This window comes from Pipra filicauda, unplaced genomic scaffold (genome assembly GCF_003945595.2).
Source record: "Pipra filicauda isolate LSUMZ 115617 unplaced genomic scaffold, ASM394559v2 scaffold226_size1812527_pilon, whole genome shotgun sequence".
NCBI lineage: Eukaryota > Metazoa > Chordata > Aves > Passeriformes > Pipridae > Pipra > Pipra filicauda.
The window spans coordinates 247,128-268,723 of record NW_024104339.1 but is presented as its reverse complement, the minus strand read 5'-3'; the positions used below and the strand labels follow the sequence as shown (position 1 = coordinate 268,723).

General features: G+C 42.9%; 1 protein-coding gene across 3 annotated transcripts in view; it reads right to left on the bottom strand.

Annotated features, from left to right (window-relative positions):
* The window catches only part of TOM1L2 (target of myb1 like 2 membrane trafficking protein), a 56,587-nt gene that overhangs the window by 29,231 nt on the left and 5,760 nt on the right, over positions 1-21,596 (bottom strand). For all 3 annotated transcript variants that reach the window (XM_027743101.2, XM_027743103.2, XM_027743104.2), the window contains exons 2-6: positions 8,186-8,270; positions 7,655-7,733; positions 5,890-6,039; positions 1,411-1,545; positions 299-457 (exon numbers count right to left, since the gene is read on the bottom strand). In XM_027743101.2, the coding sequence (XP_027598902.1) occupies positions 299-457; positions 1,411-1,545; positions 5,890-6,039; positions 7,655-7,733; positions 8,186-8,270 (608 nt within the window). The remainder of the gene's footprint in view (positions 1-298; positions 458-1,410; positions 1,546-5,889; positions 6,040-7,654; positions 7,734-8,185; positions 8,271-21,596) is intronic.

Sequence of the window (21,596 nt, the reverse complement as noted above, 5' to 3'; positions counted from 1 at the left end):
AATTCTGTTTTCTATATTAGGGTGTTTGTAAGGGCTTGACTGCCTGCATCTGCAAGACATTCTGGGCCTTTAAAGGAGAGGGGATAATGGGAATAACTGCTAAATTACTGCTGAGTGGACTGGTCACACAGACACATCCAAAGCCCAGATTTTACAGCATAATGGGAGGAAAGATTACTAAGTAGAGCCAGACCTACGAGGCAAAGTCCATAGAGTTAAAATTAAAGTTCCTCTGCAGATCAGTTTCTAATTTGACTTGCTGGAAGAGTCTCACTCGAAAGAATCATGATGCCAATACCTGTTCAGAATTAGCAGTGATGGGACCAGTCACATTCAAGGCTGGGGCCTGAGGAGCAGAATACGCCGTTGGGGAGGACGAAGAATAAGAGCTGCTGCTCATCCTTTGCTGAGACTGTGAATTGTGCATATTTGCTGCAGGATCAACTTCAGGAACACTCTGCCACATCAGAAAGACACGAGTTCAAAAGCTGAATTGGGACAGCACCTGCTTTATCAGCAACCTCGGGCCAAACAGGCTCAAATATAGAACATAATTGCACCTTGCGGGAAAGGTCAGTGCAGTTACGAGAACAGACTGGCAGGACAGCCCATAAACAGGCAGCTCCAGCAGTCCTCCACACCCATATCTTTTGACCCAACCCACATGCATTTAAGTCCATTTACCTTTACAAGAAAAATGATAAGTAAACTAAAAACAAGAGCCAAAGAGAACTAATTAAAAATTATTTTAAACTAGGAATTAAGTTGGAGGCCTACACAAAAAAATGATGTGATACAAAGGTACTGAATTTAATTAACCTTGACACAAGAATTGTAATCTCTCAGTCCTTGATCACTTGCATTTACCGCTTCAAAGATTCATTAACTTCAGTTTCCAGAGTGAACAATCAGAACACCTGTGATCATTAAGTTACTTCTTAGCAGCAGTTCTGTCAACTTTCCAGACTTAACTTTCCACAGGTGTAAAACCTCACGTTACCATGGGATGATCAGTGTGAGATTCAGACCCTGTGCACCCCTAAAGGACAGGCTCAGGGGTATCACCAACAGAAAACACCACACTTTTGAGCAAAAGAAGTAAATCTCAGCCATATATCCTGCTGGGTTCTCTTTGAACAAATTAGGTGCATTTGTCTGGTGGTTTTGTGGTATAAGATAAATGTTGCAAACTCTTTTCCCCTTCTCTGATGATTGACTCAAGGGAGGAGATACCATTAGCTTATCAGTCTGTATTATGCTTCTCCTACATGCCCTTTCACTATTAAAATGTCCTTCCAGGAGTGAGAAAATGAGCCAAATTCAGACAAACAGGAGGGGAAAAACAAGTAGTTATCCAACTACTTAGACATCCTGGGAAAATACCCCCGGAATGGCAATGCTGCAGCTTACCCTCTGCGGTGTGTGTATTGGAGACAGAGCATCAAGATCTGCCATGGGGAACTCGATGCCTTTCCTCTTGAGTTCTTCATAAATATGCACTACTCCAGTTAAATCAGGGCTACTTCGAAAGGCGTCAGCCCAAGCCTGGAAAACACGGGGGATTATCATCCATAAACCTTCCAAAGCTCCAGCTCCACCCTGACCTCAGATACTGACTATAAAAGCTTTCATGTATTTCAGCTTCAAAGGGAAGCTGTAATCATCAGACCTGGTCTAAAAGATCCTGCAAATATTATTAAGACAGTCACATACAGATTTTATTCAAATAAAAACCAGAAGTTAGTGCACAGCAGCTCTGCACAGTGCCTGACATCATCAAAATCTGTGAACGAAATTAAAGCCTCTTCCAATCTCCTCTCCTCAGCAGTGATTGATGCTGATCTTTCTGGCATATTCTATAGCCAATGATCCACCAGGAAAAGTCTGTGTGAAAGATTCAGTTGATCTAAGCAAAATTCATAGAGTCATACAATAATCTTCAGTAACCTCCATTCACTTTGTGAAGCATCCTCATTTGTTGCCAAAGAAAAAAACGCAGCTGTCACGTTCTCTTCAGTGTTTTATTTGGACCAAACTTCATAAAAATAGGTAGTTTCTGAGGTTCCTGTATTGTGAAACAGGCAGTCCCTGAGCAGCAGAACTAACGGCGCCCGGGTTCCTACAGAGCACATCCAACACTCAGACACCCCGGTGGGGCACAAAGAACAAGTTTAAAAGGGAGAATTTCCCACAGCCAGAACACTCATAATATCTCTCCTGCATGAATTCTCTGGCGTCTAAAAAGACTTCAATTCACATTTAAGCTTTTCCTTCAGTGGGAGTACTAAGTGCTTCTCTTGGCTAGCCAGGCTCCCGCACTCACAGAGCTGCTGTATCCTGAGCACAGTACCCTGAAAGCCTCAACCCCCTCTCCCTTGTGCTGGAAATCAGCCAAATATTAAAAATTTAGAGGAAAGAGAAACTGAAATATTATGACTCCATTAAAAAATGAAGCATTCCACAAACCCCCACATATGTGAGGCAGAGTATCAGCATGCTGGATCCAGAACTACTGCGAGACGGGTGTGTGGGCTCTGAACTTAATTCATTTAGTCATCACTTTTACACTAGTTCTTTGACTATTTTTACTTTAAAAGCTGTTTTTAATCACTTCTGATATTTGAGAGGACAGAAATCAAAGACAGCAAAGCAAGATAAGAAATAATATTAATATTTAACTTGCATTCCTCTTCTGTTCAATTCTGAGAAAGAGCATTTCCTACCCTCCATGTCAAGGAGACAATCCATTATCAGGTGCAAGCTGAAATCCTGGGTTTGCTTCTCAGCTTTGTTAAGAGTAAATTAACTGCATCAACTGTTCTGATGCAGTGCAAGCCCAGACAGCCCTGCCTGAGCCAGAGAAAACAGCTCTGACTGCACACAGCCATTGTTTCCTTGCAACTGACCTTCCAAACCATCCCCAGTTCTAAAAGAGATTTTGATGGCACAAGTAACTTCAACTTTGCTCTTTCACTGCATTTTCAATTTACATCACAAATCATCTTAATGATACTTCTACATAATGGTGTTCCCCACTTCAACTCTATTTGCAAGCAAGAGTGGAAAATGTTAGGCAAGGGATGCTCTATTTAATAATCATCACTCAAAAGAAAGTCAGAGGCCAAGATATGCTGCATTGCCACCCCTAACTTTTAACTTGGCTTGTTTGTCCAAGATGTACTAATGCACCCCCTCTTTCACTGGCTTCCTATAGATTTTGCAAACTGAACTCCCTTCATCTGTGCTCCACCTTTTTAATCTATTCTCTCTCTTCTGCAACTCTCTGTCCTGGAGAAAGGAGACACTTCCATTTGTATTCTTCCTCACCTGAGCTGGGAGCATTATCTGTATTAATGTCTCTCAGAGGTCACAAGCAGGACAGGACACTATTGTCCTAAGTGCTGTCTACACACATTGAAGACAATCCCTGTTCTAGACAGCTTACAGTCCAACTAGGCAACAGTAATATTAGCTTTGCTTTATGGATAAGGAGCTACACTAGAGCTTAGGAGACCTGCCCATTGTCCAAACAGGTGCAGGACAGAGGTGACACTCAATTCAGATCTTCCAAGACTCTAGACCAGGCTATCAAAGGTAGATACTTCAGGATGCTGCTGTATAAATCCCACTTGGATCCTCAGTGTGCCCAAACGGGTTAATTGAATACCATTGTAAATCCAGCCCCTAAATCAGGGACCATCCCAAGACAATTTTGCCAGTGTTGGACACTTTTTACTACATATATCCTCAAAAGAATTTGGCATGCCACTAAAAGTCTTCCTGTGCTTCACACCTTTGATGAGGGTGCTCAGCTACTTTGCAGTAAGTTGCAGGAGCTCTGAGGTGACAGGCAAGCTCTTACCAGGGGCACAGTGACAAGGGATATTTCCAAGGCCTTTTAGAAGGGTAAAGAAGGAAGGATAAGCACTATGTAACACATACTCATTCATGTACACTGAGAAATAGGTTCAGAAAGTGAGACACAAGATGCTCAACATCTCAAAACAGTCAAGTCTCTAGATAAGAAATTGGATGGCAGCTTTATCTACCCTTGCTATGGAAAGGCCCAGGAATACCAGAGCTGTGTGGCTGAAGACACACACTGTTTGTACAGCTCTTTTCCATGCTTCCAAGTCTGGGCTATTAATCCTCTCATTTCTGTTCTTATTAATTCCCCGATACCAAATTGTAAAAGGGACACAGAAAGGGATAAATGCAACGTTGCAGGAGCAGAGCTGAGAGATCAGCCCCTAAGAAGGGGGTTAACTCCAACCCCAGGGAGCTCCACAGAGCAAAGTCTAAGCTGAGTGAAGTGGTCACAACATACGAGGTATTTTGGGGGGTGAGTCCATAGGGCACCTGGGATGAGCTACTGCAATCAGTCTTTCCAGCTTGTCAGGCAGTCTGGAAAACAAAGTCCCCTACCACCTCCAGCTAAAGAGACACTAACAGAACCCACCCACAGGCAACCATCATAATTTTCAGGCTTTTTATATCAAAAGGCATTTAGTACCCAGAGTGAGGCTTTTAGCTCTACTGCACTAAGTCTCCTCAGATAAAGCTCTGTTTAATACACTGAGGCAATGACTGTGGCTTTCTGATTATGTTACAAACACTTACTTCTTAGCTGCACTGACGACTGGGAATCCATTTAAATCTAGGACCCAGCATAACCAGCATTCTCTAAAACAATATGGAAACACACCCAGTTTCTCTTTATGTGACAGTATTTAACCTCATCTCCTGGTCACTGCAAGCAGGCAGACACCGGAGGGCTCACTCAGATGCACAAGAATTGCTTTTAATAATTTTATTAATTTTGTGCTATTTAAAAAAAAAAAAAGCCTTAAAATCAGAGACCAGAAATAAAGGGGCCCCACAGACCCCTATGCAATGCCCACCTAATTCCATCGCCCTGCCTATTTTCTGTTTGAAAATCACTTATTTACACAGTCATGCTCTAACGATGCCCTATCCCTGTATCCTAATAACAAATAAACCAGCAGAAATCCAACTGCATGCTTTGCCATAAAAATCAGAAGTATATCTGGCAAATGATGCTCTGCATTTGTAAATACCTTCCCACAAGGAACACTGCAGCAGGTTTATATCATTTTAAATACACAGTGTCTTTTAGTCTCTGGTGTACGCAGTAGCCTGTGGAAGCTTAGTGATAAAGCTTCCTATAATTGTCAGATTTCCTCCAGGCAGGCACCAATGTTTCCTCATGTGTGGCTAATGGTTTGTGGAATTAACACGGCTGTTTATTGTTGTGCTGCACAGAAGGAGAAGTGGCAGACAGGCCCATGTCTGAACTTCCCCACTGCAGGCAAGGATCTGACAGCGTGCTTTTACTGCACAATAACCAGAGAAAAGACACCAAAACCATTTTAACTCCTATATGGTCATTTACTCTTCTATAACCGTCTTTGAAAGGAATGCAGAATGCTTTCTAATGGGAGGGAAACAGTTCCATTTTACAGTCAGGAAAACAGACAGAGAAAGGCAAGTGTTCTGCAGCTGACACCAAGAGCACGAGCCTCTGAAATCTCCTGGCCTCAGATGACAAGCCCACTGCAGCAGCAAGTCTCCAGCTTCTAACATACGACTGTTAAATTGCAAAGCCATCCATTTATCTTCTATTAAATCCTCCTGTTTTAGAGTAGAGTGGTATCTCTCTAACTCAAATCCAGACAGTTCTCCCTGGATAAAATATCTATGTGTGTGCATGTCTGCTCTTCCCTGCCAATCTGGATATATTGTTTGATTTTATATATAAAAACCTTGCCACGTTTTTAACGATGACAGCATGTTTAGCGATGCGTAGCATTGAAGCAGACAGTCCTTATTTCAGGCAGCAACATATGGAAGCAGAGACAAGCTGGGTACCTGAATCAGTGCTAGGACTTTATCCTGTACAATAGTGGGGGGATTGTTCTTGGGTGAGATGATTTTCACCAGAACACCATCGATGAAGTCACGGTTTGCCACTAAGACATGAAAGCGATGGCCACAGTTCTTCACACAGGTCTCCAACACCTACACACAAAAAAAACCCATTCATTGTTGGAGCAAAGCTTGATCACACACACAGCATCTGATTTTTTAATCCATTTAATTTTAAAGTTTTTGATGGGAGGGCAAGAAGATAGAGGAGAAATTACACTTATAGTCTTAATTCTTCCCTTCTTCCCCAGTTTTACCAAAAAGCTTCCTCTCAATACATACATTTAGCTGTACCTCACCCACCATTAATATATTGGGCAGTTCTGTGATGCACCTTTGCCTGTTTTCAAGGTAAAGAAAGTTTCTTCCTCTTCAGAGCAGAACTTTCCAGCCTGCTTAGCTGAACAGTCAAGTACACAGCAGCACATCAGGAGCAGGTAAGACAGAGGACACCCTGTCACAGTGAGATATTATTGTGCTGTGGCACTCCACCATTTTCTGTGTGCCTGGAACACAGCTGGACCCAGTTGCTCCGAGCTATAAGCCATGTTTTAGAGTTGGGAATTCAGGTGAATGATCTTCACTCATTCAAAACACTCCCCTGTGAATGCTCTGACAGGTTATACTTTGACACATTTTCCCCCTGCAACCTAGCTGGAGGCACCTTCCACTTGCCATTCAACTGCCATGGAAGAACAGCTGTTGATTTTTCTCTGAAGAACATGATTAGCATGGAGATAAATCCAAGGCGTCACTTCTCCTTACAGCCATGCCTAATAACCACTGTGACTCTGTATTGAGCAGTCTGTAATTACTCTCCTACTTCAGCTACTTTCATCAGCCATGATGACACGGGCTCATTCCTGATGAATTTCTCTCTTTCCTGCACAATGGATAATCTCATGGCTTGGACTTTGGTAATCTGTCAAAATGACAATCCAGGACAGGAAATGGCAAGAAGACAGAAAGTACGGTTACGCCTCGTCAGGGAGATGCAACAAGAGCTCCGTGAAAGAATCACACAGATCACCTTCCCACAGCAGGATAAATCCATCTAGTTCCTGCTGCTCATTCCTCAGGTCACTGTGGCACAGAGCACCACGCTCAGGGGTGCTGCACTTCCCAGGAAACCCCCAGCTAAAGTCATCAGCAGGAAAGGTCGCTGGCAAATTATCCCACACCTTTAGCAGCGCTGCCTAAATGCACAGAATATAATTTCCACTTTATTGAGTGAAATTAGATCAGCGCAAATTAATGCAAGTCTCCTACAGAGATTCATTCCCAAGGGAAATTGTGCATCAGCTACTGATGAAGCTGAAAATATGGCAAGTTCATCATCCTCACTTGCAAATATGCCCACAGCTGTTGTCTTGGAGTGGAGGAATGGTTGGACACAGGGAGACGAGAGTAGAAAGGAAAACCTCAGGAAGTAACAGACTCATTTGAGCTACTTTAACTTTCCTCAGACAGTACTCGGGAAGAATAAGAGCCATGAAAAAAAGCAGAAATCAATTGAGTCAGAAAACTGCTATGCAAAGCTTCCAGCAACACTCCCCGAGGAAGGAAGGAGGCAATTGGAGAGAAGTAAAGGGCAAAGCAGTGGCTGTTAAAGGAAATAGTGTGTACATTCAAGAGAGTGCCAGGAAAAGGGAAATGACAAAGGAGCAGGGTTCTGCCCTTTGGGGCATTCCAGCCTGCCCCCACTCACCGTCAGCGCCAGCATGACCTCTCTGTAATTCTTGTTTCCATTCAGCCTCTTCTTCAGCGCTCGAATGGCATCCTTGGGCCTGAAGGAGAAACACCATTTAACAGACAGCTTAGAAGGGCTTCTCACATCCCATAAACTGTGGGAAAGGGGATCCTTTACCATTTCTGTCTGGACATAAGCATGTGTGTTAACTTCAGATCACTTGACTACAACCAAGATCATTGAGAATTATGTGAGGAGACAAGGTATCACAGAAGTCAGGACTGCAGGAGTGCCTGAAGTCTCCAAAAATCCAGGCTGTTGATCAGGCAGGGAAGACTGACAGCCACTCAAAGGCCCAGGGCATAAGAGCAGTGGTCAGTTCTCCTGCAGACTGCCAAGCAGCACAGCTTTCTGGTGCTGAAGGAGGTGTGTCAGAGAAGCTGTCCATACAAACAGCCGAAATTAAAGGCATTGCCTCGCTGCACCTCCTCACATGCTGAGTAAGATCGTGTTCAGGGACCTTTCAAAGTCTGCTGAAGTAGCACATACCCTTCTTCTGTCTCGTTGATAATGTCACAGATCTCCATGTTAAGTGTCCAGTCTTCACTCTGCAAAGAGCCATCTGTGGCCTTTTCTGTAAAGTAAAGAAAAATAAATCTTTTCACATCTTCCTGATTAGGTCTGCACCTCAATCCATCTTCAGTTACTCCGAGCTGAAACTATCCAGTGAAAAAGCAGAAAAAAAACAAATCCCCACTGACAGTAAACAATGTCAATCCTTCCCTCCTGGTTTTAGGGATCAGCATAGAGATTTCCAGACAGAATCAATTATCCCTCAAGCTCACTACCTTCAGCCCACATAGATGGGCTGTTCTTCAAAGACTCCTGAATTCCTGGGAGAGTAGGAAAATGTCAGCTAATTCCAATTTAAACTCCTCAGATGCTGCATTGCTGGCAAGGTATGAGGTAGGAAAATATCCTCCAAAATCAGCATGACCTCTTCCCTGCTTTAGCAGATAATACCTCCATGTGAGTCGAGGGAGGAAAAAGAGCAACCTGGAGACAGAATTCAAGGAATTTCAGCATGAAAAGAACCACTACCACGTGAAAACATTTAGCACATAACAGTTCAGGTCATGATATCACTCATGGGCACCTCTTGTGCTGGGGGCTCCTGTACCACAGTCCCTCCATATCTGCTTGCCAGGGGGTCAGGCACTGCTTCCCTCTGTCCCACACTAGGTCCTCAGTCTCCTCTCCACACTGGGGCCACTTACACGCCTCCCAAGCACAGTCTGCCTTCCTCCCAACTCCCAGATCCTCCCTCAGTATTTCTGTGGCAGGTAAGTCACTCTGGCATCACTCAGTTCCCAGGGAAGGATGACCTATAGCACTGTGACAGTGGCAGATGCCAACTGTTGGCAGTTTAATTTATAGGCGTCTGCAAGAGTAGCATAACCGTAACTTGTAGTAATCAGTTGACAAGAACTATTTCCTCCTTGGGATTTCCTCCTAAATCAATATAGTTCTGTCTAGCAGTGCATAGAACATCCCTGGAATTTTTCACACTCCTCACTTGCAGCATTCAAATCCTATCAGCTACCCACAGTCTGGAATGATGATGAGTTGAAGGTAAAGCCTTGTCACCAGAGAGACCTAAAAAAAAGGGACCTTCGAGCCAAACATGACCTTCTCCTCTAAATTAGTCTGGGTTTTCTACAAATCCCTGGCATCCAATGCTAGAAGGCAAACAGGGTAAACAAAAGCATTTTTAAAATGTAAAGTAAACCAAGAAAAAAAACCCTTTTAAACATTTTAAAGCAGCAACCAAACCACAAGTACCATTTTCTCCAGCTATCCTTCTGTCTTTGCATCCAACCCCAATCTGTCCCCCGGAACAAGGCAGATTTTGTTTGGGAAGACCAGACTCCAAGGACTTCACATCTCTCTTTTTGTTTACCAACACTGTTTTTTTCTATTAACATTTCCATCACTGTGACTGAGGATACAGATGCCCACAGGCCATAATTATGGGACATTATTTGGAGAAAGACTGTGCCTGGGTAATTCAAGTTGCAGTGACTCCTCTACCCCAGAATCATGGTTAAAACAGCTCCACCAAGGACAGTAATTACAGAAGTCTGAGACAAAACTGGCAGCTATGCAAAATCCCAGCAGAGAGAGCTGAGCAGAAAGGAGAGGACACCATGGAAAAGGAGATTATGGAACAGGAGAATGTTCTTTTCAGACCTCACTTCCCATTTTGAGCAGCAGCACTGCAAGGCACCCACCAGGGAGGGAACAGAGGCTAAAAAACTCCCAGCTGGACCTTTTTCAGCCATACCACCTCGTGGTAAAGTTGACTTTGGTCAAGGAAAACTCTTTCTGTTTCAGAGATGCACAGTTTCCAAAATGTCCACTAAATACTGGACAGATTACTGAGTATTGTTAATATACAGGAGGCAGAGCTACTTAATGTATTCTGGGTTACAGGAATTTATCTTTGTGCAAAGCTACTTGTAACAATCACTTTTATTAGTTGCTTTTTGTTCCTATACTGTACATAAGGTTTTATTGCTACAGAATGTGATTTGCCTTCAGCTCCATATAGTTCTTGTTGCTTAGGAAAACATTTTATTTAACATTTGGAAAGAAAACCTTAATAGTCAGAGATATAAAGAAAAATATCACTACATCTAATCTGCTGGAGGTGGTGATCCCCAGAGCTGCAAAGGATGTTTAAGCCAAATGCTCCAAAATAAAAGATTATGCCTTAAAGAGAAGGTATTCCTGAAGCTGGGCACACAATTTGTTTCCTTAATCTTAAACTATATTAACAAACTTGTGTGTTCTCGACAGCATTTGGCATCAGTGTCTTAGAGATGTTCAGACTCTCTGGTCTGCTATAATCACTTTTTATATATGATTATGGAAAATGCTGATCCTGCACAAAGTTGTGCTGGCAGCCAATTCACTCTTCTAAAACCCATGTAGTTAAGGTTTATTTTGACAAAATGTGGATATGGCAGCACTCCACAGGTAAAAACTGTGGTGTTTTGGAGATGGCAGAGTGAAGAGATGCTGCTGCAGCACAGTATGGAGCTCAGCACTGGAACACTCATCTGGGGCCCCGAATAACCTCCTTCGTACTCCACCTTTTGAGATGCTCTAGGGAAAACAAAATCCCCTTTCTCCCAAAAACCTTGGTTATCGCTTTTTTGTTTTTGCATTTCTGTTCTTTAGTTGGGAGCAATACATGGCTGAGACTGTGTGGGTTTAAGACATAACAGTTGTCTTCTTGAGAATTAGTTCTTTTCCCCTTGGGTAATTTTTAATTCAAGTAAGAGTCGGAAGCTAATTTTAGTCTCTTTTTCAGCAACAGGGAGCACACGAGCACTTGTCATCTGGAGTCGTGTGTCCTTTGTAGGGTGTGTGACCCAGATTTGCTGTTGCAGTGCTCTCTCAGCTGTACAAAGGAGTTCACTGGCTGCAGAGAAGGTTTGGGTGGGATTTGTTTGAAGAGCAATATTACACTGCAATGAACTGAAAGCCTGTAGAGCTCTTCCAGAACCAAAACACAGCAGGTTTTAGTTCTGGATTTCTGGTGAAACAGCTCTGCCTGTACTCATCTGTTAGAGAACCCCTGCCCAACACAGACAAAATGTAGTAAATTAAAAATACTCAAAAACCTGTCCAGTATTTAATGGACATTTTGGAAGCCCTGCATTTCTCAGAGGCTCCTCCTCAAACAGCACATAGATATGACAGACAAGGTAAACAGATTTTATAACAGAAACTATCACAGAACAGCAAAGGAATGGCATGCAAATCATACAAATCCCCTTTAAAAGAGTGACCAGTTCCTCCACCTTTTTCACTCATTAAAAGGCACCTAAATGGCACTAGTTCACATGAGGACTCTGGAACGTGACCAGAATTCCAGGGTGCAATGAGAAATGTTAAATCAGACAAGCAAGAAGGTGATGTGGAGGAGTCCCCCCTGAACTGAAGAGTTTCTGGTATAGTTTAATCACATCACAGAAGGGCTGGCAGCTCCCAGCCTGGTGCCAAGGGCTCCTTGCACAGCTCCTGACTCCAGAGCCGCTCCCAGACTGCTGGGATACAGCTTGGCCTGGGAGTTTGTGTCTCACACAGAGACTTGATACCAGTGAGATTATCAGAAAGTCTCTCTCTGAAACAAGACGCTATCAGTTCCCACCACGTGTCCCAAATTAAAGCATAAATGTTCCGGTAGGGAGAAAGACAATCTGGCCCTGCACGCCTGACACGTGGCAGACCTCGGGCACTGCATATGCACAGGCAGCACCAGCTCATCTGTGGTCTGCAAGGAAAGGGAGAAAACACTGTGCTATTTTTTTCATTCACACCTTCCCTCTGAGATCCAACTCTTGTGGTCGCATTTCCACACTCTGCCAAATGGCAGTATCAGCATTTCCCTGCTCACGCTGAAATCCTGGGCATTTTATGGAATTCAGAAGGTTCAGTAGTGTAAACTTCCTGGTGTAAACAGTCTCGGGCACACACCCCCAGCCAAACCTCTTCCCAGGCAACCTGCTCTGACCTGAGATGTCACCACAAGGAAATCAGGTCAGAAATTCCTGTGTAATCACCCCGTAACAAACAGGTTGCACAGGGCAGGGCAGGAATTATCTTATAAATGCAGGAAAAACCAGGAGAACTTTTACCGCCCATCCTGAACCCGGCCCAAAAGTGACCTCACAGAGAAACACCAGCACTGGTTGTCCTCGAGAGGCTCCTCTCAGCCCTGTTCTGCCCGTACTACTTCTGCTCCAATGTTGATAAACTCTTAAAATTTGCCTGTATTCACGTATGGATGAGATAAAGCAGAACTCCTCACTCTTCCCTGCTTCCCCCTTCCAATCTCACCTCTGACCATTATATGGAACCTACTAATGGAGAGAGCCTGGAGATTTTTATCAGGATTGCACTGCACAAGCTGAAATCTTCATGTTACTTTAGTCACGTGCCATATGTTTAAGCAGCTGAGACTGAAAATCTGACTGCTGGAAGCAGAGAGCAGTTATTCCAGCTGAATGATGACAGGGCCAGGTGAAAATCTCCCCAAAAGGTCCACCGATAAGTCATTGTGGTGGTGCAGAATGGCACAGACAAAAGGGTGGCACTAGCTAGAAATTAACATTAAATGAAAACAGCAGAACTGCTGTTTTCTGTTTGGACACCAGAGAATCTCATGAATGAACAGATCTTTGTGTTTGGAGAAATCACAGTTTTCTCTCTTGGGTCTTCTCCAGATGTTTCAGATGTTTCAGAGGCTCTCAATTCATACATTTGGGATGAATTACACGCACAAAATCACCTCCTATTTATGCAAAGAAACATGCACACCAGTCCATCACGTTAGAGAGATCCAAAAGCAAGAAAGTTCTGATTCCAAACTTCTCCCCTTCCCTCCAACAGCATTTGGTGTTCAAGCAGCATAAAACATCTTGCTTTTTGTGGCTGCCTTTTTTTTTTTTTTTGCTTGGAAGTTCAGAAGATTGCAGATCTTAGATCTTTGTCTTGTCTCTTAACAGTCCACCTGCCTACCAGCTGTGCTCCACAAGTCAAATTAGTGAATCAAACAGTCAGATGTGTTATATTTCACTCTGCATAATATGTGACAGGGATCAGAAGAAGCCACACTATCAGCAGCTTTTCACTTCTATCCTGTTGGTTGCCCTCCCTTCAGTGCAGTGTTGCTCTCTCAGAAGTGAGGGCTATCAGCTGAAGGCAAAAGCAAAATGCTTTTAGAGACTGGACTTTGAGGAAAAAATCAAGAGTTTTGCAAGGCAATGAAAACCAGACAAGATTGCTCAACAATGACATCTCTGAGGTGTAGCTTATAGAATTGTTTTGCTTTAAAGCATCATTACATTTGTGACTGCAGTTGTCTCTCTTGGATTCAACAAATCATCAATGATCTGCACAGCACCATCAATAAGACCTGGGGAAAGACCATCCAGAGGCCATGGAAACATATTTCAGCTGTCCAAGCAAAATGAAGATAAGACTAAAGACCTTCAGCATTCACAGACCTGCTGAGTTCAAGACACATCACTTGGAAGACACATTCAAATAACACACTTGGACACTCCTGAACCCAACAGTCTATTCCTGTTTCTCTATATTTGCTTTTAGAAAGACAGTCACGGCCACTTAGGCATTATGGTAACCAACAGGAGGATTGTTCCTTTTTATCAAAACACTGCTATTAAAAAATAAATGCGACTCATTCGAAATTCAAGATCAAAACTCAACTGTGGAGCGACTTACTCATAAAAACCTGCCAGAGCTTCTTTGTTAGAGCGCACGGCTCCAAGAGCATTTTTCAATTAGCCACCTCACTGCTCCAAGTCCTTTTTCTACATTCCTTATTTCACACTGCTCTGAAAATGCTGAGCTTCACACTTCCAAGGAAAAAGCCAGTCAGCTAGAACAAACGGGCTCAATCTGAACGGCAGGGCATTACAGAAAGCGTGATTTGGGTGGGACTGCTGCAGCACTGGCCATCCCCTTTGACTGGTGGGATTTTTTCACTCAATTTTTAGCTATGCTCACGTTGAAACTCTTTGGGATCTAGTCATCTATCCTCCACTCATTGTTTTGCCCAAGTTTCTGCTGCTGAATAAATGAATAATCATAGCTGGTAATGGCTGTGGAGTCTAAGTTAAAATAAAATAACGAGACAGCATGGGCATGCACATGTGCAGTCCTAATGAGTATTTAGCTCGAGTGCTGTCGGAAGGCACAGCAGTAAACTGGGAACTGTCATTTTCTCCAATTAACTTTCAGGTTTTCTTCTTTTTGAAGGTGCCACCCAAATGCCAAACTTCCTCCAACCTGCTTTCCAAATCACATGTACCTGCAATCATGAATATGTAGTACGTAATTACTGTGCCTTTTTAAGGACCACATGGCAGCCACAGCCACGCTACAACATTCTTGTGATTTAGATATGCTGCAGGAAAGACATCACCCACCATCTCCCACAAATTCAGCCTCTCAGGAGCTTGAAACTCCAGGTGATTAACTGAGCATAGCTGTGCTGCAGTTTCAGAAACAGAGCAAGGTGAATGGATTAACACATATTAAACCAATATTAACAGCTGTACAACAAAGAAGATTTTTCTTTCATACTCAGATCAGAGCTTCACCTGAACTAAAAGAAAAACAAAACAGAAAGACTTATAGTAATATCAGAGCAGGCAAGGAAGCATATCACCCTGACTCATTTAGTTTGTCACATCTCAAAGTTCTTGATGCATTGGAGGGTGTAAAACCAGGTGGACTTTCCCATCCCCTCTTGTATTGCACAAAAACGGCCTGGCAGGGGAACCTGGTCCAGGCAGCTTCTGTACTCAGATGTTCATCTCAGGCACAAACAGTGGTTTAGTCACAGTCCTTAAAGGCATTTGGAAGCAGGATCCCAAGAAGAACGGTGTGTTTCTATACAATAAAGACTTTTGTTATGAATATTCTCCCTGAAGTTCCCCCATCAGCAGAAATTGTTGCTGCTGACAGCAAGCTCCACTGAATGACATGGGTATGTAAGTTGCTCTCTTCCAAAACAGATGGCAGAGAGAGACTACTGCTTCTTTAAAACCCGGTGAAATCCCTCTGACTTTTCCATTCTACATGGCTTTAGAAAGAAAGCACAGAAAACCTCCTTCCTCCCATGCCCTGACACTCATTAGAGCTCACATGTTGACCCGTGTACCGTAAATAGCCGTCCTTCAGCGCGAGGTCATACGGCAGCAGCTCCCAGCTCATGAAGCCATTTGCATGATTCAGAGGCACTCTCCCCCAAAATTCAGCCTGCACTGCACGTTTCTTCATCCCTTTCAGCAGTGACCTTGGCCAGATTCCCACCTCACTGCAAACCCTGTGACATTCAGATGATGGTGCTACTTGACGATTGACAAACAGCGACCCGCTCACGTCAGGAATCGATAACGCCAAAGCCTTCAATCAGAAATGTCAGAGCAGTTTTAAAATCTACGCCCTGTATTAATGGATTTTAATGGATTTGAATGGAGATGTTTGCTGTGTGATTTACTGCAGGGGAGCAACAAATCAATGTTCCTTTATGACACGTCACATCTCGTGACAGTGTCCCCTCGTCCTGCTGTGTCGGGGGGGATGATGATTTGCTGCTTGACAAACATCTGTGATCTATTAGGCGGCACTTCCAGCAGTTTAATATCATCCCACTCTGAGTGTCCATCTTTCTTCTCTGGATGAGAGGCACAAAACCATAAATTAAAGCCTCCCGGGTGACAAAACAGTCTCCCTCGGATTTGCCTTTTCTAAATTCCACTGCTGCGACGTGTCCGTGTGACTCCGTGGGGGAGAATTTATCAGCACAGCACTGTTTAAACAGGTCAGTGAATTGGGATGGTCACCCAAATCTCCTCCTCCTTTGGCCACTGTACAGCAGCCAGTGCTCTACAACAACTCGACATTTAGTCGTTTCCACAGGCAGAACTTGGATTTTAGCTCAGCACTTGCCAAAGAGTTTTTATACTGTTTTAATTTCTCCGTGGAATTCGGATGACCTTGTTCCTTAACTGGGGCTACCAGTTCCTTAACTGAGAATCTCAGGTGTTAAAACACTGACGTACTGGATGAGTAACATCGGTTGATCAACACTGGAAATACCAAATTTCTTAATAGCGGAGTCTTTGGTTCTCCCTCACTGCAAAAAAAAAATCCAGACAAAGAAACCAGGCAAAGAAGCTGAAAAATAGTAATTTTCAAAACACCTGATAGTAGCTGAGAAGCTTTTCTCACCACTGAGACAAGTCACACAACGAACTCAGATATTCCAAAAAAACCATCTAATACATGAATTTATCCTAATGCCAAAAATAAAAAAAAGAGCAGACTCCATTCATTTTATCAGCCTTAACTTATGAATCTGAGAGAAAGGAGCAGCTAAAAGTTGTGAAAGAGGGCAGAGAGGTATCACAATTCAATATCTCAGCTGCACAATATGCTGTAATCACCATCAAGAGCAAAGAGGTGTCCTGATCTGTGACTACCTGCCCCATTCAGGATTTCAACAGCATCCAGTAATTACAGGTGAGCCCAAAAAAATGTCTTTATGAAAAGTTATGGATGATCAGTGTGTCAGTGAGCTATATTTGAAATCTATCAGCTCTTGATGGCTAATTTTGTACTACATGAGTAAAGCAAGTTCTAATAACTCACTTGGGACTTCACTCCAGTACTTACAAGCTACGTGCTTTTCATATTCATAAAACAAAACTAATTGCCTTTCATGGATGAAATGTTCTAAGAATTTTTAATCCACATCAGCTGCAAACTCTAAAAATCCATCCCCATATATTTAAAACTCCCCCTCCCACCTGCTCACTTGTAACATGTTGTTTGCTGCAAACAAACTATAAAGCAGAGAGAATCATCAGGTTCCTACATTAGTATTATTTGTATTATTTTTTACAGGTTATGAGTCAATTGCCCACATTTTCACACGCTTAAAATAAACTTGAAACATTATTTAGTGAGGGGGAAAAAATAGGCAAAATCTCCCATTCCTACAAGGAAGCAGTTACAAGAACAAGTTTACTCCTTTGCTACAGCAGATTTTTAAGCAAACGTTCGTATGTGGTAATTAAAACGTGTTATGAATGAAATGAAACAACTCTTAAAGTAACTATTCCACGTTCCCACCCCCAGCTCTCCTACATATCTACAACTATGAAGCTGTGTCCTCTGGAAAACCACAATTATCCCACACCTGGAGTGAACTAGACAGAGGAGTCGGCAGCTTTGGAGGGCTCACAGCTCACGTTTTCTAGTGTGAAAGCTCCAGTTTGCTTTTCAGTTTTCCAGCCTTCCCTCACACTGCTCTGCAGGACCACAGCAGGCCTATGCAAGAGGCAGCCAGCTCCAACCCCCTTCCAGTTCTTCAAGATCTCCACAGCTTGAAGATCAGCGTCTGGAATACACTAAGTGTTTTCACCACGGGAAGAGGGGAGAGCTGGCTCCTCTTCCACTGGGTAACAGGAATTACTTTTGCCAACGCTGCGGTCACTGAAGGGCTCCATTGCCAGCTGCCCATTCCAAGAAGCCAGGCTTGCTATGCCGGCAGAAGCTTAGCAGATAAACACTCCCAAACAATCTTCTCAGGAAACCCGAGGCAAATCAGGCAACAGTAATAACAACATACATGTGTGCAATCCCATCTTGGAGGCTGAGAAATGCGGATTTCTTGGTCTCTAATAACCCTGCTAAAAATTCTGCTCCGTTTCTACAGCCCTGTTTCTCATGTGCCACTGCTGTAGATAAGCCTGAAAAAGACTGATAAATAGAAAATGTAAATACCAGAAGTTTAGGTCAAGTACGCAAATGCCTATTTCTGAGACTGTCATATTAATTTTCCCTTAAGTCCCCATTCAGCAACTTGTGTTATCTAGTCACACAACTTCATAAATTCTTCAGGTCAGGAGCTGTCCCAATCCATTTCACGTTCCACTGCAATCACCTCCATTACATCACACTATTAGTGTGGCAAAATTAATAAAAATGTAAATGTATCAGGGGACTACAGCATACTTTTGGAAAACAGCTCCACTGGTCCTTGGACAGTTAAAATTCTAACTAAAACACAGGTTTTGAGTAAGGCTTACAAACAGTTTGGCTTATTTAACACGTGCAGCAGGGAAGCAAACCCCAGCAATGAAATAGGCTGATCTGGTGCAGAATATGGATGGGAAGGTGACTTTCCCACTGTGAACACGTCCAGTCTTCCGGAATCTGCAGAGAACCAGCTCCTGCTTGGGAAGGCCATGAGGACCAGCAGCCTGCCCTGTCACTGGTGACCAGCCCAACAACTGAGCTTCACCAGCTCCGGCTCTCCTGGGCATTCTTGTACGTTTCTGGGTGAATCAAGACTTTCTGCCCTTCTTTTGGGTTTGATGTTCATGCACACTGTGCACGTCCTTCCTATGAGCCCAGCAGCAGCTTCCTAAGCAACCAACAACAGCATAATGATGCCTTTAATGAAAGAGAGCCTTTAGAGGTGCTCCGAGCCCTGAGCGAGGCTGCACCGTTTCAGCTCCCTCCTGGTGATCACCGACAGCCAGGAGATGATTCTGCAAACCAGCATCCAAACTGAGCTTTGCTTTAAGGAATGCTACACGTGAAATACCTCATTACCCACAGCAAGACTCCAGGTCAATACCTGTTAAAGAACCCGGTTGGAAAAGGGAATTTTCATTACTCACTGGCTATGCCAAGTCATTGGCACGGATGGGGATTTTAAAGGCAGTTTTAATCATAGTAGGTAAAACCCACAGATGATCAAGCTGCAGAGTCAGAAAACCATCAGAACTGAACACTGACCCATTTGGGTTGTTTGCTGAACTTTAATCACTTTCCAAGTCTGACAGCTGCTCAAACTTAATTGCTCATTACACTTGTAAATAAAAACTGATCTCACTCTCTGATTAGCCAACCATCTTATAGTTGCCATAACAACTTCTTGTCTAATAAGTGATTTCAGATTTACCATTATTTGTACTAGCAGAAAATTTCACAAAGGTCTGAGATCGCTCTTTTCAGCAAAATACCTTTCTAATTAAAACAACGAAAATCATCAGAGAAAGGGCAGCTCAAAGATAATGAAAAAACAAGCTATTTACTACAACAGCTTAAATGTGAAATAAGAGTACCCCAATCCCAAATATATGCTGCATCCAGCTTAACCTCTACCTCCCACTGTCAGTCATCTTATTATCATGCCTATATCCCATAACAACTGCTCAGGAAAATACCAGACAGCATCCAGGAAATAACTTGGGTCACAGTGTGGAGATGGATTTCCAGACTCAATCCAAATGAAATATTCCAATAAAGTTTGAATATTTTCTCTCCTGATCTTAAATTAGGAAGCAATTAACTGGTGAAATTCCTTAACACTCTGTTAACTGATTGGAGCAAACAGACATATTTATTAGTCTCAGAAGACAAAGTGATTGGGAGCTGTGAAACACTGCAAGCCTGTAGGCCCAGAATATCATAAAAACTTTCCAAAATTTGCTGGCAAAGCTGCTGAAGCTTGCAATTTATTTAATATGCTCAAGGTAGCTCTTTGTGTTTATGGGCAAGGAAAGACCCCCCTTCCGTCCAAAAGGAAAATAAATGCAGAAAGCTATAACTGAGACAAAATAAAAGTTAAAAAAAAAAAAAAGTCAGGAAATACCAGATTTTAAAAAGGGACTTTTCTGCATTTACTCAGCTAGGCAAGAAACATGCATTTTTGTTATTTGGGTCAAACACGAATCCAGTCACACTTCTTGCAGTAGATTTATCCCATGAAAATACAGAGGATGCAACATGCCCAAGTTAACAACATTCCTGATCACATTTGGGATGCAACAAAGTCTTTCTTGCCTTAAGAACAAGAAACCAATGCTCTGCAAAGTTCTTGGGATTCAAACACAGTTTATGACACCAATCTGTGCCTTCACTTTGTGTACGTTTTCTTTGATCTGAATTTGAACAAAGAATTTCTTCCCAAAGTAATTTAACCCAGAAGGTTTCCGAGGACCAGCTGGGGAACAGACTGCCTTACTCTCAAGGACTAAGCAGGCTTACAAGCTAACCAAATTATTCAACAGGTTTCTTCTGAATATCCTCTCTCTTTTTTTTTTTGAGTCTCCTGATGCTCTCTGAGACTATGCTGAGCTGCCAAATGCTGTGAACTGAGACATACAGCACCATGAGTAAATAGTCCACACACAGTTGTGCCAGGAATTGCTCAGACACAGGGCATGTACATACATGGACATTTTTTCTTCCCTATTTTTTGTTTTTGAAACGAGTTACTACATTATGGAGCACACCTTAAAATTCTGGCAGGTATGGGACAATCACAGAGCATATATTTCAATTTAAGGACAGTGCTGCCAGTAATAGACTGGCTGGATTTATTTGCATCTCCCCTTCTTGAGCAATGGGAAGAGTTACCTACAGACAGGAAGATCTGGCTCCATGGGCTGTGTAAAGACATGTTTACCTGGAGCAAAGGAGTTGCTCTTAAGAGAGGAGAGATCCAGCTCTAGCAAAGCCTTTAGACCAGTATCTTTTGTCCTGGAAAATCCTCAGTTTTAAATGAGCCTTTTGCCATTGGTGGTAACGGAAAAGACCGGGGAGAGTCATCAGCAGAATAAGCAAATACGGAAAACAAGGCTTATTTATTCTTGATAGGATTTTTATACTCAGCAATAAGTTTCTTTTATATAGAAAACTAGGAATTCTCCAGGCAGATGCAAACAAGAAAGTGGGAAAACTAGTTCTGGGTGATCTGTTCAGATTCATCACTGTGTTTACCCAGGCTGGGCTTTCGGGTCACTTCCTCGCTTCTCAGGGCTCCCACAACATCCTTTCTCCCTGTGCTCCCTATCAACTACACATTGCACAGATTTTGAAACCAAAACTCAAAGGGTGAAATGATTTTTAGTCAAGTATGAAACACCATACGAGGAAGGAGGTTGCCGGGCCAGCCCTGAAGAGCCCCAGCCCTGCAGGTGCCACGCAGCACCTTCCCCAGGAAGGATCATCTCACCAAAACTTCTGCCAGAGCTGCTGCTGTCCCTCCACTCACCATTATCACTGAGGATGTCACCAAATGGCTTCATCACCTTCAAAGAATCGTTAATTAAAAACTCACTGTAGCTTATTAAAACAAAGGAAAGTCTGACTAACTTAAAACTGTTCTTAACTAAGGAAAACACACAATGCTTTTTTTTTTTGTGAACATTGTTTTGGGTGAAATATTGGATCAGTTGGAAGGGTTTGTGGGGATTTTCTGTGGGTTTTAGTCAAGCATATTTTAAATATGCAGTTTAAAAAAAAAAATCTGCTGAGTCCATGAACAGAGCAGAAACAAACT